The 23,375-nt window shown below is 40.9% G+C and overlaps 1 protein-coding gene across 1 annotated transcript in view; it reads left to right on the forward strand.

Moving 5' to 3' along the window:
* LOC144682303 (dynein axonemal heavy chain 5-like) overlaps positions 1–23,375 on the forward strand; it is a 319,205-nt gene that overhangs the window by 287,859 nt on the left and 7,971 nt on the right. Inside the window, exons 74-79 of the mRNA XM_078544778.1 lie at positions 3,865–4,070; positions 6,334–6,537; positions 8,444–8,659; positions 11,574–11,786; positions 13,368–13,520; positions 18,028–18,262. Coding sequence (XP_078400904.1) covers positions 3,865–4,070; positions 6,334–6,537; positions 8,444–8,659; positions 11,574–11,786; positions 13,368–13,520; positions 18,028–18,262 — 1,227 coding nt within the window. The remainder of the gene's footprint in view (positions 1–3,864; positions 4,071–6,333; positions 6,538–8,443; positions 8,660–11,573; positions 11,787–13,367; positions 13,521–18,027; positions 18,263–23,375) is intronic.

The following is a 23,375-nucleotide window of genomic DNA, read 5'->3' on the forward strand; positions in this document are numbered from 1 at the left end:
ACTGGAAGATGTGGCCAGGGACAAGTGGCAAGATGTATAGAAAATTGGCTACAGATCAATAAAGAGTAAGGGTTAGAGGTAGTTACTTGGCCTGGCAAAAGGTGGGAAGTGGTGTTCTGCAAGGATCATTGCTGTAACTACTGTTGTTCACCATTCACATAAACCACTTGGACTTCGGAATCGCAAGTACAGTTTCAAAATTTGCAGGTGACAGCAAATTGAGGGAAGTAGTCAATACAAAGAGGACTATGACAAAAGACAGGAAGACATTAATGAACTTGCAGAATTGGTGTGCAATTGGCAAATAAACTTCAATGTAGATTGGTGTGACGTGGTTGGTTTTGGCAAGAAGAATTAAAAGGCCACATAATTCTTGAAAAGTCAGAGTCTAAATGTGCTGAGGAACAGAGGGATCTGTGGGTGCAGATACACACATCACTAAAGTAATGACATAAGTTTATAAAGCCAAAAAAAATCAAACAAAGCACATGGGTTCATTCCTAGAGGGATAGAATTGAAAAACAGAAGTTATGTTACACTTTTATAGAGCCTTGTTTAGACCATACTTGGGCACATTTCTGGTCTCCATTGTTAGAACCAAGTCTGGAGGGTTGAATAAATTCCTCTCCTTTACACTCCTGAGGCTGGTTATAACAGAGTTTAAATTTTTAGAAAATTGTGATTTTTCAATTCAATAAGTACTTGACTGTTTGTAAAGCTGTATGAAGAAATAAGCCAGCCAGATCTCTTGAGTTAACAAGTAAGAAGTCAGTTTTATTGTTAAAAAACTCACAGTTAGAAGTATAAAACTTATTAAAAATGTAAAAACATGTCCCGAATCCTTCGACATATGCACACGTACGCATTAGCATGCAAAATGGAACAAGCTACAGATGGAGGAGGTGGAATTGATAAGAATTAAAGTCCATAAGAAAATAAAGAAATATACAAATGATGTTCCTTTGGGATTCTAGTGGTGTTGCAGCAGATGTAAGCTGGTTGTTTTTTCTGGAGACAGTCTCTTTTAAATTGTAATATAAAAGCAAAAAACTGCAGGTGCTGGAAATCCAAAACAAAAATAAAAATACCTGGAAAAACTCAGCAGGTCTGGCAGTTGAAGAGTCATACGGACTCAAAACGTTAACTGTGTTCCTCTCCGCAGATGCTGCCAGACCTGCTGAGTTTTTCCAGGTATTTTTCTTTTTCTTTTAAACTGTAATCCATCTTTTTCCAAAGTGGACGCTATGACATTTGAAGTTTCTTTCGATTAAAATTCTCTGTCTCTCTGATGTATTCCAAAATCCAGAGACCAGGTCCCAAACTTGAGAGTGGCAGAATGAGAAGCAGGCGATGTTACATTCTGCAGTTTTCTTTTTGATGGTGTATTCTGCAGACTCCTTTTTTGCTGCCAGACAGACAAGCTTTCACAAGTGGGGTTCCAGTCATGTGATAGCTGGCTATTAGCACACAATGGAGGGCAATCCATATTAACAAAGGAGCTCTGATCTCCCATTGTCAAAGTTAACGAGATGCCTTTGAAACAGATAGAGTGTCCTTAGCGCACTCCTTGCATAATGACTTTCATTAGGTCTTCTTTGTTCCTGGCAGTTTCAAGAGTCAGGAAGTCTGGTGGCCTATTGCCCTATGTTTTGCAGACAGTTCAGACAATGGCAAGTGTGAAGTCCATCAGGGGAACTGCCTAGATATGTTCACTGGTAATCCACTTTCAGAGGCTTCTGGAAACTTGGCCAGTTTGTAGATCAGGTGATGTTTGCAGCCATTTTTAAAACACAGTGGGCAGAATTTTCCATGTCCGCTGGCATCGGGCTTCATGGTGGGTATGAATGGACAATATGACGGGAACCCAAAAGTCAGTTTCACACCATAATGAAACACGTTTGCAACCGTCTGATCCGCCTGTCAATGACGGGCCGCGTTTCCCGCCACCGCACATCAGGAACTTCATTGTGATACGTCTGCGTATCATTATAAGCTCAGCTCACCAGAATCATCCCCCCAACGCTGGATCATCCGTGCACATCACGCCAATGTGTTTCACTACTGAACATAAGTGACATGCACTTGGTGAGCTGCACTTCATTCAGAACTTTGAGACTTGTTTACCTACCTTGCCTCTGGCAGCACTCACAGTCATCAGTGCCAGGCTTCACAGGCAGCATAAAATCACTTTTAGGGGAGCTCACGGGCAGATCTCTACCAATCAGAGCAACCATAAGGCGGGGGTGGCTTTTCAATTGCTGCAGGGCTATGGCTTGCTTGGGGAAGGGGGAGAAGTGGCCCGAGGCAAGGGAAGAGGCTGCAGGGCAAGGGTGTACTGGGAAAGAGGGTATCTCAGGGTGTGAGTGGAGACACATGTTGATCTGTGCAAGTGGCCTCAAGAGGGTGAGGGCTGAGGAGGCAAGCTCCAGAGGAGATGAGGCCAGATGGAGGTGTGAGCACGTGTGTGTGAGAGAGTGATATCTCTTGAGCTGGCAGTGAGTAAGACGAATATGTGATGGCCTTGTGAGTGTGAGAGCTTAGAGTGATCAAATGATTGCCTTACCCTGACAGTACGGATGAGATTATTCATCCTTTTTCTGCACTGGACGGCCAATCTCTTCTGTGCAGCATTGGCACTGACCACCTCTGCCACCACCTCCCAAACTGGAGTGGTGACACTGATAGGCCTCCTGTGGCCAGAGCAGAGGTAGAGGACATTGAGGCGGGTAACAACAGTGCCCAGAAGTCATCTCAGGGATGTGTCTCAGATTCAGAGGACTGCAGTCTTCTTGCCTTTCAGGGCCAATTCTGTGCAGTAGTCCTGAGCTGGAAGAACTGAGAGGTGTATGCATGGCTGCACTTTAACTATGTCGCCCAGCTTGAGGAAGTGGCAAGGCAATTGCATGGCAGATGAATGAGAGCTCACCTGCCATTAAACGGCGTGTTTCGTTGGAATGCATGATTAATGAGACAGGATTGGGACAGTACGGCTTGAAAAGCCACCTTTGTGGCCGGCAGGTAAAACATTCTTTTTCCCACCTGCTACCACACAAACCTGGGACAATTCTGCCCAGAGCCTTTTCAGTTCTAGCTGTTTATTTTCCACCAGCCGATGAAACTAACAATTAATATTTCATATTGCACACCACACATTGTCATGACATCATATTATAAAAGGAGTAAAGAGGAATTGGAGAAGGTCCAGAAAAGATTTAGTAAAATTGTGCCAGAACTGAGAGGATAAACTTAGCAGGAAGGATTGGTCAGGCTTGCGGCTCTTTTCTCTGGAAAACAGAAGACTAAGTGGGACCTGACAGAGGTCTTTAGGATTATGAACAGGCTTAAATGGGCAGATGTAGAGATGTTTCCACTTGCTGGCGAGACTAGAACCTAGCTACCATGAATACAAGATAGTCGCTAATAAATCCAGTTTGAGAATTCAGGAGAAACTTCAGAGAATGGTGGAATTTGGAGTAAATGAAGTGAATGGGATAACTGCATTCAAGGGGAAGCTCGATAAGCACATGGGGGAGAAAGGAATAGAAGGATAGGTTGATGGGGTTAAACGATGAAGGGTGGGAGGAGGCTTATGGGGAGCATAAACACAAGCATAGACCTATTAGGCCAAATGTGATGTAAGTACTGTACAACAATGAATTGTTTTTACATCTTTTAATGCCATCCTTAAAGTTTTTACATCAAACCCTCAAATTTTCGCAAAGCCATTGCTTAGATCGCAGGATGTGCCTAATATGAATTAACCACTAATTGACCACAGAATTTAGCTATTTATAGTAAGCCTTTTAACTTTAAGGGTCGTAATGGGAACTCCATGAATGCATTTCTAATTTTGTTGTCTTTAAGGTATCAGCCAAGACCAACTAGATGTTAGTAATACACCTCATTGGAAACCCATGCTATATGCAGTAGCTTTCCTTCATTCCACTGTACAAGAAAGGCGTAAGTTTGGACCTCTTGGCTGGAACATTCCTTATGAGTTCAATCAAGCTGATTTAAATGCTACAATCCAGTTTGTGCAAAACCACCTTGATGATACAGACAGCAAAAAGGTATGATCTTTTTACTCTCAAAGTTGAACATTTAATGTTATAAACCATTCCCATTCTGGCTTTGTTCCAATAAATGTACTTGTAGCTCGAAATAGTTAGAATTTCCTCTGAATGCTGGTGAAATCATGCTTGCACTCCTGCAACCAATACAGACAAATGAGTTGATCCTTATTTCTGATTTTTCCCAACCCTTCCCTGTTCTTGCTTGTTTTGTAATAGATTGGGTATATTAGGAATTTAGATGTAGTTTCATCTGTTAGTATAAAAGGGGTAGGGCAGATTTATAAAATCAAAACCTAAAATTAATGTGTTCTATGAAATTATGTAGATGTGAAACATTACTATATGAAAACACCAATATTTATAATTTAGTTCAATGAAAGTGTTATGTACTGAATAGCCTTTTGAATAACTTGTTTGCAACAACACTTGCAGCCATGTAGTGCCTTTAATTTAGTAAAACCTCTCAAGGCTTTCATTTGAACCTTATCAGACAAAACTTGACACCTAGCTACATAAGGCGTAGTGACCAAAAGCTTGGTCAAAGTGGTAGGTTTTAAAGAACATCTTAAATGAGTTAAAGAGGCGGAGAGATGCAGTGAGCAAATTCTAGAGTTTTGGGTCTAACAAGCTGAAGGCACAGCTGCCACTGATGAAACAAAGAAAATCAGGAATGCAGAAGAGGCCAGAATTGGAGAAATGCAGAATTCTTCGAGGGCTGAAGGGGCTTACAGGGATAGTGACGTGAGGCCATTGAGGGATTTTAACATAAGAATGATCATTTTCAATTCAAGGTATTGCTGGGCAGGAAGCCAATGTAAGTTGGTGAGCACTGGCATCATGTGTGACTGGAAAGTGGTGACAGTTAGGATGCAGGCAGCAGAGTTCTGGATAAATTAAGTTTACAGAGGGTGAAGGTTGGGAGGCCAGCTAGGGTAGCTTTACATTGCCAGAGTCTTGAGGTAACAAAAGGAGGTGGGCCGAGGCAGGGGCGGAGAAAGATGATATGACAAAGGTGAAAGTGGGCATCTTGGTGAGGGAGAGGATATGGGCTCAGTGGTCATCTGTATAAAGTGCCTTTCTCCTTTCCCAGTTATCCAAATTGACACCATCTTAAAATACAGACAGGCAGACAAGCTGCTCTCAGGCCTTTGCCTGCGCCATTGAATGTCCAGCTACTCAGTGTTAGATAAGAGTGATCCAGTCAGACTTATCTCACTTCTTTTCCTTCCTCTCCATGCCTCCCCCTGACAACATGACTGAGATTGGTCTGTGTGGAGAATCATAGACACAAGTCAAATCGTCTTATTAGGTCCCCCATAGCGTGCATTGTTCCCCAGGCAGGACTCCGCCAGTGCTCTATCAATTGAAGGGAAGACTTTCCCTGACTCTGTGTTATTGACATCTACTGTTAGATTTTTAAAAATATTTTTCTGGAAATAGTTAATCTGGAAAATGTCACTGATACCTATCGATCAAGGGAAATTCTTCCATCATGGGTTCAGAGTAAGAGTTGCTTTCGGTATTACTTTGCCTTTTGTTTCCCCACCTATCTTCATGTAAAGGAATTGTCTGTCATTAGCTCAGTACCTTTCCCTTGTGTCCTGACCAAGGCTGGAAGCTCGCCATGTGAAGAGTCTATTCTATGATACAGTTATTGGTATCAGTTGTATCCAGGGCGCCCAACTAGCCCATATTTTAAAGGATTGTCTCTTTTTCTGACTATTTGTCCCATTAAGGGACACCTGTTGTCCCTATTCCTAGGACAGCCTGTGGGAAACTGATGCTGGGCATCTTCAGGGTGAGTTTGAGTGATTTGAGCGGGACTGTGAGTGACTTGGCCAGCAGAGAGATGATAATGTTGTGACTCAACAATATAACATGTAAGTTTTGGGCGATTTTAACTCCCCCACCACCTGCTATTATTGTGTCAAGACCCCTCACCTCCCACTCTCACAGTTACCAACCACCCTCCCCCCTGCTGTCATGGCCCCTGCTCTCACAGTTACCAGCAAGCTCCACCCTTCATAGTCACCAGCACCCACCTGGTCCCATGGTCAAAGTGGCCCTCATTTTATTTCATAAGAGTTGGTCACCCTGGTTGTATCTACATGTTGTGCTACTACATTTCATCGTTTGATTTTTTTTAACTGTAAATTTCCAAAAACATTGTTATGAATTAGAAATCCAGCTGTTAATTTCCAATTTCAGTCTGGTTATGGACTAACCGGTGAACACATGTATACTTCATCCTGTTTAATAGGGCGTGTCTTGGAATACAGTTTACTACATGATTGGAGAAATCCAGTACGGATGTCGTGTCACAGATGATTATGATAAGCGACTGTTAAACACTTTTGCTAAAGTGTGGTTCAGTGAGCATATGTTTGGACCAAACTTCTGTTTTTATAAAGATTACACCATCCCCAACTGTACTACAGTGGAACAATACTTACAACACATACAGGTTTGCTTTACATATAATAAAACAAAATTTATTGCATAATATATGTGATTGTAGTGTGAATTTTTCATGACAATTCTTCTAATGAAGGTGGTAAATAAACAATAAATCAAAACTTATATAAAAATAAATTTATGCTGCATCAGTTTGATGTGACTGCAGAGGTCCCAGCTTTAATTGATTAGTTTACAAGTCTGACATAATTGGGTGGGAGAAGGGAATAAAGATAGGAAGGCAACTGATGTCCGTTAACAGATCGCAGATCAGTAATTGGCACGGTGTGTAGCACCGGCCCAGGAGTTGCAGTGCCCTATGATTTCATAGCTTTCATTACTTTGAGAAAGTAATGAGTTTATATAATGACATACTTTAAAAGAAAGAAAATTTCAAGTAGCCCAAATGCCCACAGATATCCTGTAGATCTTTTATCATACTTCCCTGTCATGCTTAGTTACAGGCAAATTTGTGCTAGGCAAATTTCTAATAGAAAAGCGGCTAATACGCAAATTTTATCTGTTCATCGTTTCAAAAAAGAAAGAACACAAGAATTTTATCCCCAATGCTGACTCAGGACCTGAAGAGTGATTAAAAACTGAACAACATTACCCTACATATGCCCATTACCAAATAACGATTTAACTGTCATTGGTTTTGAAGGAAATTTTGCAGTCTTAAGGCAACCTTAACTGTAGAAAAATATATCATGCTTCATATGGTATAACACTCCTTTTTTTCTGAACTGTGTCTCATCCGATTTAACATGCCCAATACCATAGAATATCTGCTATTTTATATACAAATATACATATGACACATATAGGTTTGCTTTACATATAATAAATCAAAATTTAATGGATAACATATATGGTTGTAGTGTAAATTTTCATGACAATGCTTTTATGCACATGGTAAATAAGCAATAAGGTAAAACTTATATAAAATAGTTATGCTGCATCAGTCTGGAGTTACTGCAGAGGTCCCCAACTTTAATTGATCAGTTTACAAGTCATTAATATAGGTCTTTATTGCACTTCACAATCAATTAATTACTTTCAAAGTGCAGTTGTTATTTTAACGTAGGGAAATGCAGCAGAAAATTTGTCCAAAGCAAGTTCCCTTGAAACAACACATTTGGTATTGAAGGAGGACCTGTTTGTGCGTGATATTTTGAGAGAAGACACCAGAAGAACTCCTGATTTTTTTCAAGTAACACCATGGAATCTGTTACATCCACTGCTGAAATGAATAAATGATCCTTGGTTTAAAGTCTTGTGGCTATTCCAACAATTGAGGATGAAGGATTCTGAGAATTAAAACACAGCTTCATATTTTCTTTTAAATGTATTTTATTAGCTGGAGTTGAAAATGTTTGAGGATTAAGAGTAAAGGAAAATATCAATATCACAAAGTTTTTACCCCCGTAATCTCATCCAGAGATACAGCAGTTCAATTGTGAAATTGTGACCTGATAGAAGACTGCATATATGTTATGATTGATTTGTTACATAGGATCAAGTGAACGTCATTAATCCCCTTAAGCCTGTTCCACTGAACAAATAGGTCATGGCTGACTGTACCTCAATTCTATTTATTCACAATTGTTCCATAGCCCTTAATACACATACAACGATCTATTGATTTGAGTCTTACAAATTTCAATTGACTCATCCTCCCCAGCTTCTGGGTTTATCCAATGAGAGTTCAGAGAAATGTAATAACCAGCTAAAAATGGCAATTTGTGCTGCTCCTCCAGTGGTTCCAAAAGAGTTATGATAAGAGATTGGAAGAACCTGCAGAAAATCTTCCTCAAACCTGCAACCTGAAATACAAACAAGTTGTGTTTTCTTAACTTAAATAAATAAGAATTAAATTATGCCTGTAGGCTTAATCTGTTTTTGTGCCTTAATAGAGTCTGCCAGCATATGACACACCAGAGGTCTTTGGACTCCATCCTAATGCTGACATCACTTATCAAAGGAAACTAGCCCAAGATGTGCTTGATACAATTCTCAGTATCCAGCCAAAGGACAGCTCAACTGGGGTTGGAGAAACACGGGAGGCTGTAGTTGCCCATCTAGCTGATGACATGCTGATGAAATTACCTCCAGATTACATAAATTATGAAGTAAGTTGTGAGGGAAACCCTAGTTCTTTGTATTTTGCTATTATCTTGGTAGTGACCAGCAATGTTTTTAGTTATTTTTAGAATCTGAAAACCCAGGTCTTTACTAAAAGAATGAAACTGCAAGGTTTATGGTTTACACAAAAGAATTTTACTACACAAAAATCAAGGAAAATGAACTATACTAACTGCACTCTGTCTTAAGTAGTCAGTTACATTAAGGATAATAAAAATACAATTAACACAATTACTTATACCCCAAATCAAATATTTTAACTCCACTTTTCTTCTGCACCCATTAGACTTACACCCCAAAGCCCTCAAGTCAGATACTTACTAAAACTTGGAATATTAACCATGTGGCCTGAGTACTCTGTCAATGATTTGTATACAGGATGAGATTTCTTCGGCCTTCCATTTACTTCCAGCGATGTTGTCCTTCAAATCTCCCTCAATCAATCTAAAGTTGCAAACTCCCCGTTCAACATATGCATCTCTGGTGTCTTATGTGTAGTTACCTCAGGTCAGAACATTCCTGGTTATAATATGCATTAACTATGGAGTTTTTTTAAATCTAGAACTCTTTCTTTCTCTCCCTCTCTCAGTCTCACTTCTCATCTTGGCTATACCAGAAATTCAACTCATTGTTGATAGAATCCTTCAGTTAACAAGATTTTTTTTTCTAGCCAACATCCAGAACTTCAACCAAATTCTGCTGAAATAAATGTTTCCTTCATTCTTTTCTAAACTCTCAAACTAAGCTGCTCAGACAGATAACCACCACAAGGAACTTACTCAACCCTATAATTAACTTGTTGACCCTTTTTTCCCATTGTTATTCTCCCAGGCAACCTGATCACATGAAAATGTAATAGAACCCAGCTGTTTTTTTTATATCAGAACTCGGATCCTAGTTCTTAAAGGGACTATGACCTCACATAAAATTTAAGTTTTTTTCCCACAAAGCACATGGGCCATCACAATTTAAAATAGTCATCTTAGATGTTTCATGTGCTTGAAAACACAGACTAATTGAAATTAAATCCTGCCAAATGCATTTGTAGACTTGGGACTCACAAGATGAAGGCATTGCATGTTTTATGTCATTGTAGAGTTGGATTAGATTAGTCGGAACATAATACAATAACACTGCTCAATTGTGCATTATTAAAATAATTAAACAATACAAAGTGTGCCCACATTCTTATTCCTGCTTTTCAACATTATAACAAAGCTAAGAATGTACTGAGAACACGTAGCATAACATGTACTAATTTTTGAAACAAATTATTTTTGACTTCAGCTGCAAACACAACAATATTTAACAAAAGAGCAGTTGTTTGTGAAATACATGTGTACCTTGGGTTTTCTATTATTTCGACCATCCGAGATTTATAGCACATATACCAGACTATTGAAGGATATTTGCCTCCAAATATTGGCAACGTTAGTATATTGCAGAGAAGGTAGAGTGCTTTGAATACAATTCTATTCAAGGCAATTATAAACAAACAGGTCAGTATTATACCTTCAGTGAAGAAAATGGGACCAGCCCCTTCATATTAACAACCTTACAACACATATAGTCAGTCACCCTGCAGCAATAAACAATGATTCTTGGCAGTAATTCACTTTAGTTTCCAATTTTTCCTTGGGCTGCCCATGATCTGTAAGGTATCTGACCAAAGGTCAAATTTGTTGATGCTGCCTTATCTTCTTGCAGGAAATTGAATCTAAGTGCCATGACTGTTGTTTTTTCACTGAGTGAGGTGGTTATTTCCCATGTTCACTCCAAAGCTATAATTAACAACTCTGCAGGCTGATGCTCCCCTTAAATTATAGATTGTCTAAAGTCTGCAATTTCCCTCAAGCTTCTGATTGTGCATGCGATTGATTGTGAGGTGAAGATAAATTAGTTTTTGTTAAGGAAGAGACACTGCAAAATAAATTCATTAAACTTTCATAGGATATTGTACTTTATCTGTTAAAATTTGTATTTAAAAGATTGAGAAAGTCCACAACTAATAGTTTAAAAGACATTTACTGTTACAGGTACAGTGTCTCAAAAATGGCAACCCCTGGACTGAGTCCATGCTGGATTTTAGATCTTGCAGGGTTTTGGGTCGGGTGGTTTGGGCTGGGTCAGGTCAGGAGATTGGGCTGAGCCAGGTCAGGTGGGGTCAAGGGTCGCTCGGGAAAAGACAGGCGCGCGAAGCCTATGACTATAGTCAGCATGCCACCATGCCAATGTAGCACCTAGCCCAACAAACTGGTAAGTCATTTCACTCATCTAATAAATAACAATTCATGCAAGGCATCTTAAAAAATTGCCCAGTTTTCAGACATCGCTGGGTTTCGGATAGGCAGATTTGAGACACTGTACCTGGATTAACTTAGGTGGTATACTTGGTTCTGAGGTGGATGCTTATAATTGAAACCCACTCCAGGGTTTCAGAGCATATTCTAGGCTGGCATTCCAGTGCTGCACTGAGGAACTCCTGTATGTTTGGAGATGGCACCTTTTGATGAGATGCTAAACCAAATTGTTAAAGAACCCATGGGATTGTTTGAATAAGAACAAGGAGTTTTTCCAGCATTCTGACCAACATTTCTCTCTCAACCTGTGCTAAAAACAGTTAAACTGGCTGTTTACTCATTTGCTGTTTGTGTAAAAATGGCTGCTAGGTTTGTCTACGTAATGTCATCACTGCAGTTCAAATTAATTTGGTGTGTGTGAAGCTCTTTGGGATGTTTCTGAGCCACAACTGTGTGCTATATAAATACAATTAATTGATATTGTCTCATTATTTCTGATATTTTATCATGCAATATTTTTGATAGATTGTCTTGTTTCACTGCAGGGTGGTAAATGAATTGCTTTTTACTTGACACATCAGTTTCCTCTTCTTTATTTCAGGTTAAAGAAAGATTGGCACAGATGGGTATTTTTCAGCCAATGAACATTTTCCTCCATCAGGAAATCGATCGTATGCAGCAAGTGATTTCATTAGTGCGCAACACACTAATGGATTTGAAACTTGCCATAGATGGTTCAATTATTATGAGCGAAAACCTGCGAGATGCACTAGACTGCATGTATGATGCACGTATACCAGTCAGGTGGCTAAAAGTAAGATAGAAGCTTTATGAATATCCATAATATTCATTTTGTGCAGTGATTGGGATGGAGTAGCTTCCATATAAACTATTATTTTTACATGAATTTTTTGGTCACCCAGATCATGCTAGGACATAAGGCATTAAACTTCTTCCAGAATTTTGTCTAATTAACTCCTTCATCTGTCTTAAATGCAAATTTTCAAATAACCTGAAAAATGTTATGAAATCACCTGTGAATCATAGGCACGAACCCACACCCTACCTTCCGATGATGTAGCATACTGATACATCAACATACAGTGGCATCAGATTAAGGACTTTGCTCATTTTCTATGTAGCTGTGACAAGTTGTTTATAATAATACTGTGATCTATGTAGGTATTAAAAGTTAGTTGTAACAATGCTATGATCATTGTGTTGAAAGTTAAGCTCAGTAGCTGGATTAATAATCAAGAAGAAAGGTTGTCTGCAGGAGGCAAGTAATACAGTTTTTTGACTTGTGTGTGTGTATATCAGGAAGTTGATCAGAGACAGCAAATCACCTCACAAAAAATCTATTGGTCTGAAACTTACGTTTCGTTTATGATGTCAGAAGTGAGAGGGCAGAAATTAGAGATCCTATAATAGCCATTCTCTTTCCTCTATCAGATAGTTATTTTGAACAACTGCATGATTTTTTTTTTAAACATACATATATTTTATAAAGTCACTATGCAGTTGGCCACATAGCACTTAGAGGGCTACAGAGGGGTATTTTGGGGTAGGCAGTATGTTGTGCATATGTTGAGATCAGTGCAGTTTGACAGGCAAGATCATTTGGTAGGTGTTCCACATCCATCCTGAATCCATTGTAGCGTCCAACAGTTTCATTTTGGCTATCATAATGTAGCTGAATTTCGTTCCTTATCATGTACAAATTTGATTTTGACACTTTTATTCCTAGTGATGCTGCTTTCTGTTAGCAATTTCCCCCAATATTTTTATGTAGCCGACTGTGCAATAAACTCTGCTGTAGTACTTCTAACAGGCACGTTTGTGTATGCAGTTAATTTCTAGAGTTGCACAAAACAGTTGTGAAATAAATCATAAATTGGAATCCATACAAATACTTAGTATCAATATAGCATAAATTACAGTAGTCAATATGTTTGATCTTATCTGAACCACTGTCAGCCATAAGGATGAGTGAACTTGGAAACAAATGCTTTTCCTGGTGCAAGCAGGATGCTCTTTTGAGATTCTGATTGATGTTTCTCACTAGGGCAGTGCAGCGGGAAATTCCACCTGTTGATATGTTGAAATAATTTCTATACATACTAGTTCCTCCTCTTAGCAAGATCTGTCAGAAGATTGAATAATTTATTTATTGATGTGTCATGCATGCCTCAATGTGTTTATACCATCAAAAAGTGACCTGGAAACATTCCAATAATTGAATGCTTTGCAAAAAAAACTAATAATTCTGATACAAATATATATTGTGCAATATCTTTAGCAATGTACAGATTCTAGTTATGAAACATTTGGATGTATAGAACCTGTATTCAGTGTGCTGGTATTGTATTATAGTTTCCTTTTCAATTTTACAAAGGCATCTTGGGCTTCAAGTACTTTGGGATTCTGGTTCACTGAGTTACTGGAAAGGAACCATCAGTTCCACTCTTGGGTTTTTGAAGGCAGGCCAAACTGCTTCTGGATGACAGGTTTCTTCAATCCTCAAGGATTCCTTACAGCTATGAGACAGGTCAGACAATAACAGACTATTTACATCTAGTTAATCTTATTGCAGATTACTGGGACTCAAATAGTAGAAACACTATCTGCATATACCAGGGAAAATTGGACTAAACAACTGTTTATCAAACCTCTTTTGCAGCAGAGTGGTGAGATGAGGAGTTTGAACTTCATTACATATATTTGCCCCTGATGGTGTCTCTCAAGGTGTCCCAAATCAAATTAAGTCAATTTTTTTTAAAGTGAGGTTTTAATTGATTCATAGATTGGTTTCTGCACAGAAGGAGGCTATTCACCCCACCCAGCTTCCTACAGGAGAAATTGAGTTAGTCCCACTTCCCTGTCTTTTCCCTGTAGCCCTGCATAGTTTTTCCTTTCAGGTGCTAATTCAATTCCCTTTTGAGAGCCATGATTGAATCTGCCTCCATCACCCCTTCGGGCAGTGCATTCCAAATCCTAACCACTTGCTGCATTAAAAATGGTTTTCCTTATGTTGCCTTTGGTTCTTTTGCCAATCACCTTAAATCTGTGTCCACTGGTTCTCAATCCTTTCACCAATGGGAACAATTTCTTCCTATCTACCTTGGCTAGACCCCTCATAATTTTGACCGCTTCTATCAAATCTCCTCCCAAACCTTCTCTTCTCTAAGGAGAACAATCCCAGCTTCTCCAACCTATCCACGTAACTAAAGTCCCTCACCACTGAAACCATTCTCGTAAATCTTTTCTGGATGGTCTCTCAAGCCTTTGTATCCTTCCAAAAATGCAATGTCCAGGATTTCACACAATATTCTGGTCGAGGCTGAACTAGCGGTTTATAAAGGTGCATCATAACTTCCTTGCTTTCGTGCTCTATAGTCTTATTTATAAAGCCCAGGATCCCATATGTCTTTTTAACCACTTTCTCACCATGCCCTGCTACTTTCAACAATGTCTCTGTTCTTGCACCTGCCCCCTCCGCCTTTAGAATTTTAAACTTTATTTTGTGTTGCTTCTCCACATTCTTCCTACCAAAATGTATCACTTCACACTTTTCTGCATTAAATTTCACTTCCTATGCATCTGTCCATTTCACCAGCCTGTGTCCTCTTGAAGTCTTTTGGTATCCTCCTCACAGCCCATTATACTGCCAAATTTTGAGTAATCTGCAAACTTTGAAATCATCCCCTGTACACCCAATTAATACCCCTGGGGTATAGCACTTCCTCCAGTCTGAAAAACAACCGTTTATCACTAGTTGTTTCCTGTCACTTGGCCAGTTTTGCATCCATGCTGCCAATGCCCTTTTATTCCATGGGCATCAACTTTGATGGTAAGCCTATTATGTGTTGTCCCACATGGGACTGGAGGAACTAAGTCTAAGTAAGTCTATTATATGGCACTTAATCAAATGCCTTTTGAAAGTTCATATACACAACAATTGCATTACCCTCATCAATCCTCTCTGTCACCTTGTCAAAAAACTCAATAAAGTTAGTTAAACACAATTTGTGTTTCACAGTTCTATGCTGGCTTTCCTTAATTAATCCACACTTGTCCAAGTGACCATTAACTTTGGCCTGGATTATCATTTCTAAAAGCTTTCCCACTACCAAAGTTAAACTGACAGCCCTGAAGTTTCTGGGTTTTTCCTTACACTCTTTTTTGAACAAGGGTGTTATATTTTTAATTCTCCAGTGCCCTGACACCACCCCTCTAGCTAAGGAAGATTATGGCCATACCTCCACAATTTCCACTCTTCCTTCCCTCAGCATCCATAATCCGTCCCAACTGGCCCAGGTGATAGCCAGCCTGTCAAATACATTCTCCTTGTCAACTTTTAGCCCATCCAATATATCAACCAAATCTCCTCTTTCACTTTGGTTTTCCAGCATCTTCTTCCTTAGTAAAGGCAAATGCAAAGTATTCAGCCACGCTCTCCGCCTACATGATTGATCTCCTTTATGTTCCTTAATCAGCTCACCCCTTATCTCACTACTGTCTTACTATTTATACACCTATAGAAGACTTTTGTGTTCCATTTCATCTTAGCTGCCAGTCTCTTCTCATACTCTATCTTTATGCCCCTCATTTCCTTTTTCACTTCCACTCTGATATTTTTTATATTTGGCCAGGTTCTCAATTGTATTATCAACCTGATATCTGTCATATGCCATGTTTTCTGATTCATCTTATTCTCTACCTCTCTTGTCATCCAGGGAATTTTGATTGACTTACTTTTCCCCTCTGTGGGAACGTATGTTGACTGTACCTGAACCGTTTCTTGTTTAAAGGTAGCCCATTGTTCTGTTAAATTCTGTCTGTCAATTGGTTGATTTCAATTTACCCAGGCCAGATCCATTCTCATCCCTGAATTAGAAGTGAAACTTCTAGCAACTAATCCAAGCTGATAATTGAATAAAATCAAATTACTGCGGATCCTGGAAATTTGAAATAAAAAGAGAAAATGCTGGAATAACTCTGCAGGTCTGGCAGCATCTGTGGACTCAAAACATTAACTCTGTTTCTCTCTCCACAGATGCTGCCAGACCTGATGATTGAGTAGTCTGTTTCATAATGGATGTCCATACTTTACCACTTCTCTTCCAGAGAGAGATTCTAAAAATAATTTAAGAGACTTCCTTTCTCTACTTATGGTGTCAGAATCATGTTCAAAACATAAAATATGCTCATAGCAAGTGCACAAGGACACTATAGTTGATCATCAGAGCATACTATGTTAACTGACCCAGTTACAATGTGAAGTGACTCAAGGTCAACAAGAAAATGCTGAGGTGTTCTACCATTTGTACATTTCAACTTAAACTCTAAGACTTTAGCAACATGTGTCGCTGAAAGAGCCTCCGTATCTTCCAGTCTTTAGGTAACATCTCTTTGCCTTCAGGCAGTACTGTTCCAAACTTTGAGCAATGCCACCGTGAAGAAATACTCCATCCAAAGTGGTATTGAAGCTACGTGAATTTATCTACAAGAGCAGAACCCAGCAGAATAATAAAAGCAAGATACTGTAAATGCTGCAAATCTGAAATAAAAACAGCAAGTACTGGAAATACTCAGCAAGCCTGGCAGCATCTATGGAGAGAGAAACTGAGTTAATGTTTTTGAGTCAAATATGACTCGTCATCAGAACTGAAGTTGACCCTGTGTCAAAACTGCGGGTACTTACAGATGTAACAGTTTTTAAGCAAGGGGTTGGGTGATGCAGGTGAGGGTGAGGTGAGGGGAGGAAAGAACAAAAGAGAAGATCTGTGATAGGTTGGAAGGCATCTGTTAAGCACTCCAAGTTCTGACAAAGGGGCATCAACCTGAAATGTCAACTCTGTTTTTCTCTTCACAATTGCTGCCAGATCTGCTGAGTATTTCCAACACTTTCTGACTTTCTCTACACCCTGCTGCGAGCTATAAAACATCCATTAAGAATATCATGGAAACTTTGCAGTCTTTGTCTCTTATTGATATATGTGAATCAATTTCGACCACAATAAAACAGGTCCTAAATTTCTTTGGATGGAGGAACAGATAAAAAATATTCCCCTCCCAACTTTAAGGCATCAAACTGATTGTTCTATTCAAGATAGCCAGGCGGTGAAGGATACAACTGGAGCCGATTCTTTCCATACTTAAAAGCTTTTACAGAGATCCACATCACAAACATGCACTGCCAAACCCAACAAGCACAGTTTTAGTCTGCTCCAATAAGCGCAAGTGAATTCCCCGTTAATACCCCCCACCTGAATACAATTAAACACTCCATTAATATACAATTAACGCTAATGACAATTTCAATTTCATTTCTTAGTCAGTGCCAACATACTTCTCTTTCTGCCTTTACACTTGCAATTTCCTTTCCACAGATGCTGCCAGATCTGCGACTATATTTTTCCTCGGAATCCTGTGTGAAATGAGTTTGTGTTATATTAGTCCAGTTCCTCATTAACATGGGAAGGTAGTATAAAATCCTCCATAAAATTCTGCATTAAATAACTTGTATAATTCAGGGAGGGTATATTGTATTGTACAATCAGTATAGTAGGTTGAACTATTTAAACTGCTTTGTACCAGGGAGTGTACATTTGAGGTTGAAGTTAATTCTACACTGATGTGTAGAATTGAGACATTTATTATGCATCTGTGTGTATTATGCATGACCTGCTAACCTTGATGTTATCTGGATTAGATTTTGCATTTTTCAGTGTTGACACTTTTTACCTCGAAAAATGCAAAATTCAATAAAAAAGAAAAAAAGTACAAAGTTTGACTCCTTGTCAACGTCTCACTAAATGGCAAAGACCCTAAAATCGCCTCTGATGACACCTTTAACTTTCCAAGTCATGTTGAACAGATCCAAGGCTTTGCTTGACATTTTGTAATTAGTATTTAGAAAAGTTAACTAAAGACTTTGAGGAAGTCTAGCAACAATACCACTCTGGATTGTTGCTGTTTAACATTAATATGCGATTAGACATCTTCCCTGTGCATTGTGTGTTAACATGAGCTTTTCTTTTAACTAATAACAGGAGGTTACTCGGCTTCATAAGGGCTGGGCTCTAGACAGTGTGGTGCTTCACAATGATGTCACTAGATCATCAAAGGAAGATGTTACGCAGCCTCCTTATGAGGGTGTCTATGTCTATGGCCTGTACCTAGAGGGTGCTGGATGGGACAGACGTAACAACAGACTCACAGAATCGAAACCGAAAGTTCTGTTTGAAATTCTGCCTGTTATTCATATCTTTGCCATTAACCACCACAGTAAGTCAGAAAAAATGTTCACACTTAGCACTGCATTGAAATATATTGCACTTACAATTTGCCTCGTAGCACTGACAATTGTATGTTAATGTCATCAATTCAATGTCCACAGCATTTATGTAATTTCAATTTAGAAATCCAGAAACTCTTGTCAGTGATTTCTTGTTTCTTAACGGGATGTGCAGTTGAAATCTTTACAGATGGAAATCTTCTGAAGTCACTTGAATTGATGTGAACAAGGAGGAAGTGTTGAATAGACTGTCACTACTTAAAGTTGACAAGGCAGTGGGACTGGATGAGATGCATCCAGGATATTGAGGGAAGTGGGAGCAGAAATTGCATGGGCATTGGCCATAATCTTTCAGTCTTCCCTAGACTCAGGTGGTGGTGCCAGAGGAATGGAGAATTGCAAACATTACACGCTTGTTCAAAAATGGTTGTAAGGATAAGACCAACAATTACAGATCAGTTACTTTAACTTCAGTGGTGGCAAGATTCTAGAAACAATTATTTGGGACAGAATTAGTAGTGCCGAACTTGCTGGAGTTTTTTGAAGAGGTAACAGAAAAGGTCAATGAGGGTAATGCTGTTGATGTGGTGTACATGGACGTTCAAAAAGCATTTGATACAGTGCCACATAACAGACTTGTGAGAAAAGTTATTGCTCATGGAATAAAAGGGACAGTAGCAACATGGATACAAAATTGGCTGAAAAATAGGAAGCAGAGAGTAATGGTCAAAGGATATTTTTCGGGCTGGAGGAAGGTTTGTAGTGGAGTTCCACACAGGTCGATATTGGGACCCTTGCTTTTCCTGATATATATTAATGATCTAGATCTTGGTGTGCAGGGGACAATTTCAAAGTTTGCAGATGATACAAACCTTGGGAGTGTTGTGAACTGCGAGGAGGACGGTGTGCAACTTCAAGAGGACCTAGTCAAGTTGGTGGAGTGGGCAGATAGGTGGCTGATGAAGTTCAACGTGGAGAAATATGAGGGGATGCATTTTGGTAGGAAGAATATGAACAGACAATCTAAAATAAGGGGTGAAATTTTGAAGGGGGTCCAGGAGCAGAAAGACTTGGGTGTATATGTGCATAACTCATTGAATGTGGCAGGACAGGTGGAGAGAACAGTTAATAGAGCATATAGAGCTTTATTAATAGGGGCATAGAGTACAAGAGTAGGGAGGTTATGCTGAATTTATATAAGACCCTTATTAGACCTCAGCTGGAATATTGTGTACAGTTCTGGGTGCCATATTATAGGAAGGATGTGAACACATTGGAGAGAATGCAGAAGAGGTTTACAAGAATTTTTCCAGGGATGAGAAACTTCAGCTATGAGGATAGATTGGAAAGGTTGGGACTATTCTCCTTGGAGAGAAGAAGGCTAACAGGAGATTCGATAGAGATGTTCAAAATCATGACAGGGCGGGATGGAATAGATAGGGAGGGTCAAGAATGAGAGGGCATTAAAGTAATTTGCAAAAGAAGCAAATGTGATGTGAGAAAAAACTTTTTCACACGAGTGGTTCGGGCCTAGAATGTACTGCCTGGAAGTGTGGTGGAGGCAGGTTCATCGAGGCATTCAAGAGGGCATTAGATGATTATTTGAATAGAAATAATGTGTAAGGGTGTGGGAAAAAGGCAGGGCAATCGCACTAGGTCATATGCTCATTTAGAAAGCTGGCGCAGACACAATGGGCCAAATGGCCCCTTCTGTGCCGCTAAAATTCTTTGATTCTGTGATTCCACTTTTATGCTTTTAAAAACCCTTGAAAATGTTATGCCTTGTTGATTGAGTTGTATCTGAGTTTCTGAGGGTTCCTTCAGTTTAACTGACATGTGCGAATAGCAGAAATTGATGTCAGTTTCACAATTATAAGGACAGTGAATGTTGACAGTCACACCATCATTATAACAATTCAGGCCTACATATTTCACAATCTCAATATGCCATCATTTTTGTTTCACACCATTACGAAATAAATTCATGCAGAAGGATGCATCTAAAGTTAATGGAATCATTACTAAAGGAGAGAGTAGAAGAACATCTAGAAATGAGAAATATAATATTGAATAGCCAGCATGAATTTCAAAATCTTGCTCAACCAACCTTATTGAATTTTTGAGGAGGTAGCAGAGAGATTGGATTGTAGTAATGCAGTAAATATATTTATCTGGATTTTCAAAAGACCTTCGATAATGTGCCCCATAACAGACTAAAGAATAATGTCAGAGAATGTGGAGTCAGAGTGGCAGAATGGACAGCTAGCTAGCTTTAAGACAAAAAGCAGAGATTGAGAATAAAGGGTAGATGTTCAGAGCGGCAGAAGGCGAGAAGTGATGCACCACAAGGATCTGTGCCGGGACCACTGCTGTTCAGAATTTGTACATTAAGGACTTGGACTTTGGAATCAAAAACACAATTTTTAAATTTACGGATGATGCCAAATTTTAACAGTGGTAGGGAAGTAGTCAAGACTGCAACAAATTACATGAGGACATTAATAAATTTGCAGAATAGACAAATAATTGGCAAATTAAGTTCAACATAGATATATGTGCGGTACTACGTATTAGTAGGAAAAATAGAGAGATAATTTATTACTTGGAAGGTTGAAGTCTAGGTCAATCACTAAAAGTGGCACCACAGGTTAGCAAGGCCATAAGAAAAGCCAGACAAACACTAGGGGCAGAATTTTCCCCATGTCATGCGGGCCATGCGGAAGCGGGCGCGGACCCGATTGCCTCCTGCGAGTGGGTCTGCGCCACCATTTTACGTGGTGGGCCAATTAAGGCCCACCCAGCGTAGTTCACGACTCCCATGGATAGCGGGAGTGGGCAGGCTGCGGTGAGCATGCAATGGCTGCCGGGTCCAATGGCGACCCAGCGGCCTGTTTAAATGAAAGCCTGGCAGCCTTTGCAAGGCTGCTCACAATGGCTGGGAGAAGAGCACATCAGAGGGGCAATGTGCCTGACGCAAGTCTGGAGGGAAGGCAGTGTGCCCCTCGTTTCTCCAACGAGTGCCTAGCAGCCCTCCTGGAGGAAGTGGCAGTGCGGTGGGAGGTTCTTCTTACGAGGGACGGGAGGCGGAGGCCTCCCCACCTGACCAAACGTGCGTGGGAAGAGGTGGCCGAGAGTATCAGGTCCCATGATGTGGTGCAGCACACGTGGGTCCAGTGCTGCAAAAGATTCAATGATCTCCTGTGCTCGGGAAGGGTGAGTACCATGTTGCCTCAAGTCACTTAATACAGCCATCACCCTTTCCCCCAGCCCTCCCCCCTCCCCAATTCATCTGCTGGTATTTGCGCTTCACATGCTTGTGCCTTCTTGCTTAGCAAAGTGACACCTTGTGGTCCCACATTTGAAGGAGGCAACATTTGGGCAATGGTGGGGTGGGTAAGCCCTGGCTTCTTTGGGTGAGTGTGCGGCAGCTGCAGGGTGACGAAGAACCGGAGTCCTGCAATGTCTCACTCTGGCTGGGGTGGCAGGGATGCGATGGGAATTCAGGTGCAGACTGGACTAATCAATGCTCCTCTCTCCTATTCAGGAGAAGACTGTGCACAATTCCACATAACAAATGTGGACTGGCAGAGGACAGGCCCAGTTGGCCATCCTAACGGCTTACGAGCAGCAGGCCATGGATCTGGAGAGGCACCATACCCCCAGGTCCACTGGTGGCGGTGAGGCTGGGGTGCCATGGGGAGGTATGTTTGACGAGCACTCAGGTCACCATGTGTGTCACAGAAGCCATGGCACTGCTGAATGCTCAGTGATTGAAGTTAGCAACATGGGTTGACCATTGATTATGGAATGATGAGCGCACAATGATCCGGGGAGCAGCTTGCAAGTTGACATTGTCTGCACTGTAACTAATCAAATGTCCTTTGTCTTCCTTTCAGCATCACCGGAACAGGGCCGGGAGGAGGAGGCAGAGGGCCCACCTCTCACACCTGAAGCCCCAGAGCAAATCCACTCACCAACGTCACACCATCTCAGCCCCTAGGCAGGCACCAGCACAGATACTAGCACCTCGGTGGGAATTAGATCTTCGGCTAGTGTCCCGGGGCACGGCAGTGAGGGCACTTCATACTCGCTTGAGGTGCGGGCAGAGACAGAGTGTGCCCAGGGCGCTGCCAGTCGGAGGACTGCTGGGGACCAGACACATGCTCGGTTGGTAGCTGATGATGTGCCTCTGGAGTCATCTGTGAGGCAGCAAATGCTGAAAGTGTAGCAGGGTGTGCGGGACGATCTGCCGGAGGTACATGAGGCTATGCGTGGCATGGTGCCCATGCTTGAGGAGTCCATGCGGAGCATCGCCAATGCAATGAGCCTCATGGCTCAGCACCATGCTTCTTCCATGGAGAGAGTGGCGACTCTCGTGGAGAGGATCCTCCAGGAGACCAATCAAGGCCTCCTGGGATTGCGCTCGGATCTGCAAGCCCTCACAACAGCATTGGCCACAGTTGGTTAGTGCCAGTGTGGGATATGGTTTGGGCACCAAGTATCCCAGCTCGGTGCCCATCTATCTACAGTGAGCAGGAGGTCCGAAGCAACCTCACGTCAGCGCAGCAGCTGCCTGTTGTCTCTGCGGGCTCCTCTCAGAGTGCTCTGGATGAGGGCTGCAGCTTCTCCCCCGCCTCTGCCAGTGACCGTGGCATTCGATGAGGCTGCATAGACTAGGGAGAAGCCAGCTGTGGAACTGGCCGCTCCTTCCCAGGCGGGGCCACCAAATGCTCCATGGGCCAGAGGATGTCCGTCAAGGTCATTGAGGTTAACAGGACAGCACAGTGAGCAGGCTATCTCAGATGCCAGTGCCAGCGAGGGGACAGCATCTAGACGTAGCACCCGTAAGCGTAAATTTAAGGTACCTTAGGCACACCACGGGTTTCTCACTGGTGCTTTTATGTTGGCCCACAGTAGTTTCTGGGAGACTTAGTGTGATGTCCAACACCTTTTTTTTTGCTTCATGAAGTTACATTTGTTCACTCAATAAATTTTTACAGGTTGCCTTGCATCAGGGTGATTCCTTACTTCTGCAAGTGGAAGGGAAGCCATGATGTTATGAGTGAGTTGTTTGACATTGAGCTTTTTTGAGAAGGGCCTTAG

The sequence above is a fragment of the Cetorhinus maximus genome, chromosome 6, assembly GCF_964194155.1.
Source record: "Cetorhinus maximus chromosome 6, sCetMax3.hap1.1, whole genome shotgun sequence".
In the NCBI taxonomy this organism is placed as follows: domain Eukaryota; kingdom Metazoa; phylum Chordata; class Chondrichthyes; order Lamniformes; family Cetorhinidae; genus Cetorhinus; species Cetorhinus maximus.